The 12,500-nt window shown below is 38.3% G+C and overlaps 2 protein-coding genes across 4 annotated transcripts in view; one reads left to right on the forward strand and one right to left on the reverse strand.

The window, feature by feature from the left end:
• The window catches only part of LOC137638604 (D-aspartate oxidase-like), a 91,900-nt gene that overhangs the window by 57,741 nt on the left and 21,659 nt on the right, over positions 1 to 12,500 (reverse strand). The window contains exons 1-2 of one of the 2 annotated variants that reach the window (XM_068370839.1): positions 7,685 to 7,798; positions 805 to 937 (exon numbers count right to left, since the gene is read on the reverse strand). In XM_068370839.1, coding sequence (XP_068226940.1) covers positions 805 to 931 — 127 coding nt within the window. In that variant the 5' untranslated portion in view covers positions 932 to 937; positions 7,685 to 7,798. Of the gene's footprint in view, positions 1 to 804; positions 938 to 7,684; positions 7,799 to 12,500 lie in introns of those variants that run through there. The other variant, XM_068370838.1, reaches the window with a different exon arrangement.
• LOC137638602 (sphingomyelin synthase-related protein 1-like) overlaps positions 1 to 12,500 on the forward strand; it is a 230,391-nt gene that overhangs the window by 10,629 nt on the left and 207,262 nt on the right. The window lies entirely within an intron of this gene.

Here is a 12,500-nt window from a genome sequence, read left to right on the forward strand (position 1 = left end):
TTGTCTAAAGATCTACCAAAAAATACACAATATAACACAATTGGTTTCATGTTAAATAAGAAGAAAAACAGCAGGAAAACTAAAATGAAAATATAGAAATGCCTTGAAACATTTTACCTAAAAATACTTTTTATAACCAGAAATATTTTTCTTCGAAGATATTTCTCTCATAAATACCTCATTGCTACTTTCGTTGTTAAAGTGATATTACCTAAAATTGTAAAATTTCTGGAATTACTGATAACAGAGAAAAATAATAGTAAAAGTCTATAATTTTGAATTATAGACTACATCAACTTTTATAACCTTGAATTATACATCAAAATTACCATTGTCCAAATCAAATTGAAATAATATAAAGAAGAATGGATGAAAGTTAGAATAGTTAAACAATAAAAGTTAATTGAGTATTTATTATTGAGTATTTGAAATAATATAAATGAATACAGTACTGATCATGCATCGAACTAAAATGGATTGGAAAAATGGTAGAACGACGATATCAATTGAATGGTAGGAATAATGTCTACATTATAATTACTGGTACAGATTAATGAGTAACTTCTAAACTGTTCCTTATTTTGTTTCTAGTGTGTATTTTAGAAACAACTACTTTAAACATCTATAATTTCAATTATATGTCTAAAACCTAAAAAAAAACATACATAAATAGTATTCTTTAGTACTAAAAACTCGTTATTGGCTAAAGATGAGAGAGAGAGAGAGAGAGAGAGAGAGAGAGAGAGAGAGAGAGAGAGAGAGAGAGAGAGATTTAAAAAAAAACATAAACAGTCCATAACATGCCTGTTGTGTCCGGAGTAAAATCCTTGCTGACGACAGTAAGTTGGCAGTTCGGCAATTCCTGCTTCACTGCCAAAGCTGTACCGATCCCATTCACTCCTCCCCCGACGACAACAACACGGATGACCATCTTCCTCTAGAAAGAAGAAAGTGTTCAAAGTAAATAGATGAAAAGCCATGAGCTCCATATGAACGGGGAATCCAGACCAAGGAAGATATGATTATTGGCGTTTCACCGAACTACTTCCCGGAATGAAAGGTTATGTTTTCTTTTATCGTAATTGTCTTTTTTTAGTTCAGATATACTTTAAATTCTCGCCTAATACATGAACCATATATTTTTTTCCTACTCGTTATCTTGTGTTCTATGCATTTCCGATCTTGATTATTGGGGCAAACCACCTGTTCTTGAGTTTCTGACCCCCTTATATAAAGAGAATGGGGGACACCAGTAGGAAACCGGGTTTTTTTTTTTTGGGGGGGGATATGTCATAAACGAGTGACTTACAGTAATAATATTGATCAGAAAAGCAAAATAAGGACTAGATAACCAGTTGGAAAAATATATAGTTCATATAAGTGGCTTAAAAGAGGCCAACACATGATTATTTAACAAATTTGAGATTTGTAAAAGGGTACAGTACCTAACAAACCCACTTAACCTAACCTGGTAGTTCCCAGGTCACAACCCCTAGCCGGGGTCTTGCCCCCGGACCCCCTTCCCAGGTCACAACCCCTTTCCCCCCTTCCCAGGTCACAAACTAAAGTAAATCACAAATAAACCCTTGCATTATGACAAAGTAAATAATAAAAAAAAAAAATCATCTTTACATTATGATAAAGTAAATCACAAATAATTCCTTACCTTTTTTTTTTCTTTTTTCTTGATTTGGTAATCTTTACAGAAGCTTTGCAGTAGTAAATGTGTTGGTCTTCCCTTAAAATAAAGTCAGAATCGGACATTTGAGGCATTATTTATCGTTTATTTTCTAATTTCACATGAGTAACAAGACCTTTACACTGACTTAAATGAAATTTTACTAAATTTCGAAATGGACTGATGTACTTCACTCAAATTCCCTCCTAGTGACGTCTTTATGTGATGGTGGTGAAGTTGAAACTGAAGGGGAAGGTGAAAAGAAAAATGACTGTTGTAGAACAACATCCGGGAACTTATGATGAAGTACTTGTAAGCTGTTAATTGGTTTAAAAAAACCACCTGGCAGATACGTCATTGTAAATGCACAGAAACCAATCATGCGCAATAAGTTCCTTTGAGTCTCTCAGATGTAAACAATGGACTTGTAGTGAAAAATATACTAAACATTTCAATCGACCGATACACAAAAATTGTAAAATTTCTGGAATTAATGAAAAAGAAGAAAAAAAATAGTAACGGTCTAAAATTTTGAATTATAGACTACATCAGCCCCTATTAAACAGGCAGAGAAAAATACCAAACTAACCAGCACTCGTCCATTTCTTATAGCGAATTCCAGTTTCGCTAATAAAGTATCATATATTTACCGTTTTTTTTTTTAATATCGTTTTGGCAATATATTTTCATAATGGGGGAAATTAACTCGGTTATTAACATCTTAATGTGATCATTATTCTTTCACAGAACTAATAAAGGTTTATTAATTGTATGAAAGGCAATTGCATGGCAAAATTTTATACAAAGAACTGCGTTTTCGTCAAGTTACCCGCAAGTTCGTGAAGATTTGGTGACGTATCTAAGTAGGCTAATGCTACCAAATAAGGTGTATTGTGGTTTATAAGTGCTTGTACTGACAGCTGTATGCGGTTTAGCAAGAATGTCAGGTCCGGGTTCCCGGGGGACAAATTTTCCGACAATGTTAGGTAAATTTAATCACATTCGAATGGACTGTTCACACCTAGCTAGTTTTTATCCGCTGCTCGTGGCAGAGTTTCTTTTGATCGAAGTTTTTTACAAATGATTTAAGTAGGTTAAAATAGCAATGGACATGGAATCATTAAATTAAATAATATATAGAGAACTACTTCCTTCTGCCAGCGGAACGTGTCAAGGGAATGAAGAACAATGCGCGTTCTTCTTTCGATCCCACTAGTCCCACTGTATAGCAGGATCTGCTGCTCGAGACAACTTTCTCCATCTATTTCTATTTCTTGCATCATCTTCCCTTTGTCTCACTACACCCAAATCCCTCCTCACCACATTCATCCATCTGATCCGTTGACAATCCCCACTTCTCATCACTGGCATGTTCTTAACTCTTAATTAGTTTCACGTCTTCTCATTGCATTATCTGAGACGAACTTCTCTAGCCTTGTATTTTACACTGGGCTACTTTCCCTGTTGGAGTCCTTGGGCTTGTAGCATTCTGTTTTTTCCAAGCAGGGTGTAGCTTTGATGATGGTAATAATAATAATTTAATAATAATAACCGTTGCTTATCTATTTGGAGTTATTCAAGTTCCAAGTAGATGCATAGATGACACAGGTTTACCATCGACACAAAGTGGTAAACCTAGAACTCTGTTTACCCACATTTAGCTTAATTAACAAGTTTGACACTCGTACAGTCCAGGGACATCTCTACCTTCCGCTGTTGATGTCATATTTTGCCATCACTTTTTACTTTCTTGTTTTCCTCTTTGCTCTGGTGTAGGCCAGCGGTAAATCTAGTTCGATGTCTGAAACTTTCTAAGGATCACTACATCAGGAAGACATCTTTTCAATTGAGGGAAATTGATCTCACAAACATGAGCACCCTAACAAGTAGAGGGGTCGTTACCTTCTTTATAAGTTTAGGTTCAATGTTCATACTGCTTAGCGTTCAGTCCAGAACTTTATTGATCACTGACGCTATTATTATTATTATTACTACTTGCTAAGCTACAACCCTAGTTGGAAAAGCAGGATGCTATAAGCCCAGGGGCCCCAACAGGGAAAATAGCCCAGTGAGGAAAGGAAACAAGGAATAAATTAAATATTTTAAGAGTAACATTAAAGGTTAAAAGTGTCTGGTTTCAGTTCCATCAGACTAGATACTCACCAGAACGTCAGCCGGGCAAGCCCAACCCCCCACTGTGGTGCCCTACCACAGCAGTAGCCTCCCCAGTAAACAGCTTAAACTCACGACCCTTGGCGGGGATCGATCTCTTGCCACGCGAATGCGAGGCAAACACGTTACCACTGTACTAGCCATATGAACTATATAAACTAACAAAAGAAGAGGAAGAGAAATTAGAGCAGTGTGCCTGAGTGTACTCTCAAGCAAGAGAACTCTAACCCAAGACAGTGGAAGGCCATGGTACAGAGGCTATGGTACTACCCAAGACTAGAGAACAATGATTTGATTTTGGAGTGTCCATCTCCTAGACCGCCCATAGCTAGAGTTTCTCCTACCGTTACCAAGAGGAAAGTTGCCCCTGAACAATTACAGTGTAGTAGTTGACCCCTTGAGTGAAGAATAATTGTTTGATAACCTCAGTGTTGTCAGGTGTATGAGGACAGGAGAACCTGTAAACAATAGGCCAGACTATAGAATGTTCAGAATATATCAAGACTCATCTGATAAGGACTGGGTGTAGAGAGTATTCAAGAGATTTGATGCGCAATACAGTTGACCAATCATGTTAACACAAGACTTTACCATCGAATCAGAAATTTAGATAATTTAATTTAAGCATTTGCTACTGAAGAAAGTTAATCAATTAGTTTGCACTTTAACGCCAATGAGTAACATGAAAATTGTCGAAGAGCTAACAGGCTGAATTCGGTCTGAATATATATATATATATATATATATATATATATATATATATATATATATATATATATATATATATATATATTTATTTATTTATTTATTTATTATTTACGTATATATATATATATATATATATATATATATATATATATATATATATATGTTTATGAATGTATATATGTATGTATATATATATATATATATATATATATATATATATATATATATATATATATATATATGTATATGTATATATATATATATATATATATATATATATATTAAATTATGTATATACATACATACACACACACACGCACACACACACACATATATATATATATATATATATATATATATATATATATATATATATATATATATATATATATATGAGTGTGTGTGTATGTACATGTATCTTGTCACCCTCTGGGTAACGGAGTAGTTCTACCCAGTGAGAGGGGTACCCTGACGTGTACATTCGGAAACCACATGGTCCCACAAATTGCCGAACCAACCGGTTGTAGTTAGCAAAGGTGAGGAGGAGGTGGAAAAGGTTGAAATCTGTAGTGTGTGCGTATCTAAATATTTGGATGTCATTATCTATTGCTCGGGTAATAGAAATAATAAAAAAATCTATTAGCTTCTTGCTTCTTATCGAGAAATTTAACACCTTGCATAGCCATAAACAGGCACTTGCGTTATTATACAACGCCCCTGTTGGAATGGCAACATACATTCCTGCAACAGCCCTGTTGGAGTGACAACATACATATCAACAACGGCTCTGTTGGAGTGACAACATACGTATCTACATCGGCTCTGTTGGAGTGACAGCATGCGTACCTACAACGGCCCTGTTGGAGTGACAGCATGCGTACCTACATCGGCCCTGTTGGAGTGACAGCATGCGTACCTACAATGGCCCTGTTGGAGTGACAGCATGCGTACCTACAACGGCCCTGTTGGAGTGACAGCATGCGTACCTACAACGGCCCTGTTGGAGTGACAGCATGCGTACCTACAACGGCCCTGTTGGAGTGACACCATGCGTACCTACAACGGCCCTGTTGGATTGGCAACATACGTACCTACAACGGCCCTGACAACATACGTACCTACAACGGCCCTGACAACATACGTACCTACAACGGCCCTGTTGCAGTGACAACATACGTACCTACAACGGCCCTGTTGGAGTGACAACATACGTACCTACAACGGCTCTGTTGGAGTGACAGCATACATACCTACAACGGCCCTGTTGGAGTGACAACATACGTACCTACAACGGCCCTGTTGGAGTGACACCATACCTACCTACAACGGCCCTGTTGGAGTGACAACATACGTACCTACAACGGCCCTGTTGGAGTGACACCATACCTACCTACAACGGCCCTGTTGGAGGGACACCATACCTACCTACAACGGCCCTGTTGGAGTGACAACATACGTACCTACAACGGCCCTGTTGAAGTGACAACATACGTACCTACAACGGCCCTGTTGGAGTGACAGCATACGTACCTACAACGGCCCTGTTGGAGGGACACCATACCTACCTACAACGGCCCTGTTGGAGTGACAACATACGTACCTACAACGGCCCTGTTGGAGTGACAACATACGTACCTACAACGGCCCTGTTGGAGTGACAGCATACGTACCTACAACGGCCCTGTTGGAGTGACAACATACGTACTTACAACGCCCCTGTTGGAGTGACACCATACGTACCTACAACGCCCCTGTTGGAGTGACAACATACGTACCTAAAACGGCTCTGTAGGAGGGACAACATACGTGCCTACAACGGCCCTGTTGGAGTGACAACATACATACCTACGACCAACATATGTACCTACAACGGCCACGTACCTACAACGGCCCTGTTGGAGTGACAGCATACGTACCTACAACGGCCCTGTTGGAGTGACAGCATACGTACCTACAACGGCCTTGTTGGAGTGACAGCATACAACGGCCCTGTTGGAGTGACAGCATACAACGGCCCTGTTGGAGTGACAACATACGTATTTACAACTACGTATCTACAACAGCTCTGTTGGAGTGACAACATGCGCATCTACAACGGCCCTGTTGGAGTGACAACATACGTATCTACAACGGCCCTGTTGGAGTGACAACATACGTACCAACAACGGCCTGACAACATACGTACCTACAACGGCCCTGTTGGAGTGACAACATACATACATACAACGGCCCTGTTGGAGTGACAACATACGTATCTACAACGGCCCTGTTGGAGTGACAACATACGTACCAACAACGGCCCGACAACATACATACCTACAACGGCCCTGTTGGAGTGACAGCATACGTACCTACAACGGCTCTGTTGGAGTGACAACATACGTACCTACAACGGCCCTTTTGGAGTGACAACATACGTACCTGCAACGGCCCTGATGGAGTGACAACATACGTGCCTACAACGGCCCTGTTGGAGGGACAACATACATACCTACAACGGCCCTGTGGGAGTGACAACATACGTAGCTACAACGGCCCTGTTGGGGTGACAACATACATACCTACAACGGCCCTGTGGGAGTGACAACATACGTACCTACAACGGCCCCGTTGGAGTGACAACATACATACCTACAACGGCCCTGTGGGAGTGACAACATACGTAGCTACAACGGCCCCGTTGGAGTGACAACATACATACCTACAACGGCCCTGTGGGAGTGACAACATACGTAGCTACAACGGCCCTGTTGGGGTGACAACATACATACCTACAACGGCCCTGTGGGAGTGACAACATACGTACCTACAACGGCCCTGTGGGAGTGACAACATACGTACCTACAACGGCCCCGTTGGAGTGACAACATACATACCTACAACGGCCCTGTGGGAGTGACAACATACGTAGCTACAACGGCCCTGTTGGGGTGACAACATACGTTACCTACAACGCCCCTGTTGGAGTGACAACATACGTACCTCCTACAGAACAATAAGTAGAAACTCAGTGTTTTACAACAGTAGTCAATACCCATCATACCAAAGTTGAACATGAAAATATTAAAATCAAGACGAACTTCGTCACTAGATTCTGTCTAGAGCAAATGAAAAATAAAGACATACCGGTACTGACTCATATCTATGAGAAACATTGATGATGGAGGGACATGATCTCTACACAAGCAAAATAAACACTACAGAAGCAAGATAAATACGCCCAGTCAGTTACTAATCGAGCGACGGAATGACATTTGACGTCAGAATCGTCAGATGTAGAGAAAGGGAGAGTCTTCACCCTCACTTCACCCCCAGGAGGCGAGGAGAGTAAGATGAACTTACTATTATATCAACTGGACTTCACCGGCCCAAACTACTGCTTTCAAGAGTTTATCACTCTTAATATTGGTAAATTTAAACCCTAATTATACGTTCTAGATATTTTCTTTTCTACTCCTGTAGTAAAGGTTCTATTTTGTTTGAGGTTCTATAAGATGTCAGTAACTTATATCTGTGAGGGACATGCATTGGGTTGCCTTAATTTGAACGGGACTATTGTCGTAGTCAAAATTTCTTAAGTTGATGCAGCACCTGAAAACAGAATTCTTGACGTATTGGGAGTGATTTTGGTGACTGATATGATTCATTAATCTTACAAATCCACATTAAAATTACCTCTTGCTTGAGGGTACACTCGGGCATACTATTCTATCCTACTTCTCTTCCTCTTGTTTTGTTAAAGTATTTATAGTTTATATCGGAAATATTTATTTTAATGTTCCTTTTTTTAAAAATATTTAATTTTTTCTTGTTTCCTTTCCTTACTGGGCTATTTCCCCTGTTGGGGCCCCTGGGCTTATAGCATCTTGCTTTTCCAACTAGGGTTGTAGCTTAGCAAATAATAATAATAATAATAATAGTAATAAAAAACTTTAACTTTTATTATTTAAATATTTTATGATTAAGTTATTGGCGGTTGTTTAACACTGTTTACGGTTGTGCACGAGCTGTAGATGAAGAGCACAAGTTTTGAAAATGAGTTTGTGTTCCCAGTAAAACATCATTAGTTCGTGTTACGAATGATTAATATAAGATTTAACGCATGAATACATGCTATAGGATTTCTTGGTGTTGTATGTAATTATTTTTATAATTTTGTATCATTTACAGTAAAAGTTTGCGTATTTTCAACAATAATTACTAATGCATTTTAACCCACTGAGATACTACCGCTAGAGAGTTATCGGGTCCTTTGACGGCACAGTGTAAAATCCGGACGTCGGACGTCGGATGCCGTCCGGGGGAATAGAAAATCGCTTGTATCACCGGGAAAGACTCGAAAATACACCTCTTTTTGTGACTGGTAATGTTCACTGATACTTTCTGTTATTTTCTGAATAATTGTTCGAAAAATATTGGTTTATTTTCATGTTATTGAGAATAATCTCAATCGGACGTCAACATTACACTATTTAACTGCCCGCTATTTTACCCTGTTAGGATAAAAGCCAGACGTCGCCAATCAGCAGTCACAGATAAGAATTTACCCGGCTTTAAAGTAACATAAGGAGAAAGGGCCTACCACTCCCTTTACCCTGCATTTAGTTGCCAATAGGTTTAGTATGATCCACTAACCAATTAAAATGTTGCCAACTTTAGCCAGACACAGGATACTACATGTAAGAAATGAAGCCTATTTCACTTGAAATGTACTGAAATCTTATCAATCAATTCGTTTTTATTTGTTTTATAATAGCCTGTGCCTGTTGCCAGTCAGAGCCACGGGGAGGCAGTTGACAGTCTAACCAACTAATCCACCACCCTACACCATATTATTTCCCATAACCATAAATATAAGCAAATATACTCAATTGAAAGAAATAATAAAACAATTAAGAAAAGGTGAATATTAAAATTAATGTAAAGGTAAATGTAAAAAGTTTTATCACAAACACAAAAAATTTCAAGAAATTTACAACAATGAATCAAATAAATCAATGAATCAAGTAAATCAATATTTTTCGAACATATTTATTCAGGAAATAACAGAAAGTACCAGTGAAAATTACCAGTGTCAAAAAAGTGGTGTATTATGGCGCCTTTACCGGTGATACAAGCGATTTTCTATTCTCCCGGACGGCATCCGACGTCCGACGTCCGACGTCCGACGTCCGGATTTTACACTGTGCCTCCTTTGACTGGCCGAACAGTACTAAATTGGATCTTTCTCTCTGGTTACGGTTCACTTTCCCTTTGCCTACACATACAACTAATAGTCTGGCCTATTCTTTACATATATTCCTCTGTCCTCATACACCTGACAACACCGAGATTACTAAAGAATTCTTCTTCTCCCAAGGAGATAACTACTGCACTGTAATTGTTCAGTGTCTTCTTTCCTCTTGGTAAAGGTAGAAGGGTCTCTTTAGCTATAGTAAACAGCTCTTCTAGGAGAAGGACACTCCAAAATCAAACCATTATTCTCTAGTCTTGGGTAGGGCCATAGCTTCTGTGCCGTGGCCTTCCACGGTCTTGGGTTAGAGTTCTCTTGCTTGAGCGTACACTCGGGCACACTATTCCATCTTATTTCTCTTCCTCTTGTTTTGTTAGTTTTTGTAGCTTATATATGAAATATTTATTATATTGTTGTTACTGTTTTTAAAATATTTTATTTTTCCTTGTTTCCTTTCCTCACTGGGCTATTTTCCCTGTTGGAGCCCCTAGCCTTATAGCATACTGCTTTTCCATCTAGGGTTTTAGCTTAGCAAGTAATAATAATAATAATAATAATAATAATAATAATAATAATGATAATAATAATAATGTAAGGGAAAAATGGATACGCCTTGATCAATGTTGCCTTGTGATAATTGTTTCACAATTAAGAACTGAGAAATAATTTGACCAATAATAAGAATGGAATATCCCATCAAGGTTTAAAATCCATATCTAGAGTTGTTTTGAAAATAAAACTTGAATGAAGATAGGATTTTTTTTAGGATCACATTGCAAATTTGTTGGCTGTATCAAAGATTGTTTGTTCTTTACGGAGGCCAATAGACACCTGTTGATCCCCCTACAGTTGCTGAGAAAGAATAAAAGTCGTAGGTACAAGGGTAGTTACTGATGGTGAGGGAAGAAATGAGGGCATCCTATTGTTGGAGGACGTCGCTTTGTGTACAAAGCCAATCGGAGGTTTCTAAGGTGTCGTTGGGATCGCAGCGAGGACGTAGTTTGCTTTACTGCTTGAGAATAACATGTGATGGCCTTGATGCAGATCTCACCCTCAGTGCGTTGAAGCCAGGCAAACGCATCTCCACTGGGTCACTCAGGGGACACATATGTGAAAAGCTTTACAGATGTGTTATTGATAAAAATACCTCTGAATCACTAGTTTACTACTGAAAAGCAGGTATCTATATGCTTCCAAGGTTGACAATTGCATGATGAAAATTATAATAGTCGTCACTAGCATGTGTACATTCAATGACTTCTGTCGTTTAGGTTGAGTGTAACAGTTTGAAAGCCGTTGCAATTGGAGAGCTACCTAAAGTTGACTATCACAAATTTAACAATAAAATAACGACAATGAAAATGGTCATAATTAGCGTGTTATATTCAATAGCTCATCTCAATTAGGTTGATTAATTTCTGAAGAGACTCCAACATGGAAGAAGCCCAGTAAGGAAAGGAAACAGGGAAGAATAAAATATTTTAATAATAGTAACAATATTATAATGTTTTATATATAAACTATACAAACTTTAACAAAATAAAGAGGAAGAGAAATAAGATAGAATAGTGTGCGTGAGTGTACCCTACAGCAAGAGAACTCTAACCCAAGGCAATGGAAGACCATGGTACATTGGCTATAACACTACCGAAGACTAGAGAACAAGGGTTTGATTTTGGAGTGTCCTTCTCCTAGAAGTGCTTCTTACCATAGCTAAAGAGTCTCTTCTACCCTTACCAAGAGGAGAGTGGCCACTGAGCAGTTACAGTGCAGTAGTTAGTCCCTTGAGAGAAGAAGAATTGTTTGGTAATCTTAGTGTTATCAAGTGTATAAGGACAGAGGAGAATGTGTAAAGAATAGGCCAGATTATTCACTGTATGTGTAGGCAAAAGGAAAATGAACCGTAACCTGATAGAAGGATCCAATGTAGTATTGTCTGGTCAGTCAAAGAACCCCATAACTCTATTGCGGTAGTATCTCAACGGGTGGTTGGTACCCTGACCAACTTACTACCTACATTAAAATAATCTTTCATATATAAACTATGAAGAGAGACTTATGTCATCCTGTACAACATAACATTCTTTAGTTCCACTGATTCAACTGCCCGATCAAGATCATTTGACAGCCGAAATAAAACTTATAAAATACTATGTATTACGAGTATTGAGCCTTATGATTGAAAAGGCAAGACTGTTAGAATCAACTGCAATACCTAGTACTACGTACAGAATGGTACAGTCTGGGAAGACCTGAATGCAAATGATGGTCATAATTAAGAAAAATCTAACTAGATGACGGTGCTAGAGATTGATATCTAGATCGTGAATAAGAAATTTAATAGACAGCAATTTCTTGCCCAACAAATTAAGATGAAATCCAGCAACTGAAAAGCATACTGGAGAATAATACTCTAAAAAAGGCAACTTGAAAGAATTAAAACACTTCTTCGGAATTAATTGATCACCGAAAATCTAGTTCAGTTGAAAAAGAAACACACCAAATGTGTTTCTCAAAAGTAAATTCGAAATCAAGAACACGCCTAAAATTTTAAGAGTTGTATAGTGTGACAGGAACATTATCAATGCTGAGACATGAATGTTAAGGAGCCACTGTAGTCGACCTACTTACAGTCATACTTTAAGTTTAGTTAGGGTTCAACTTCATGCCCCATAATTTGCACCGTGCACTAATTTTTGTTAGATCTCT

The sequence above is a fragment of the Palaemon carinicauda genome, chromosome 3 (assembly GCF_036898095.1).
Source record: "Palaemon carinicauda isolate YSFRI2023 chromosome 3, ASM3689809v2, whole genome shotgun sequence".
Lineage (NCBI taxonomy): Eukaryota > Metazoa > Arthropoda > Malacostraca > Decapoda > Palaemonidae > Palaemon > Palaemon carinicauda.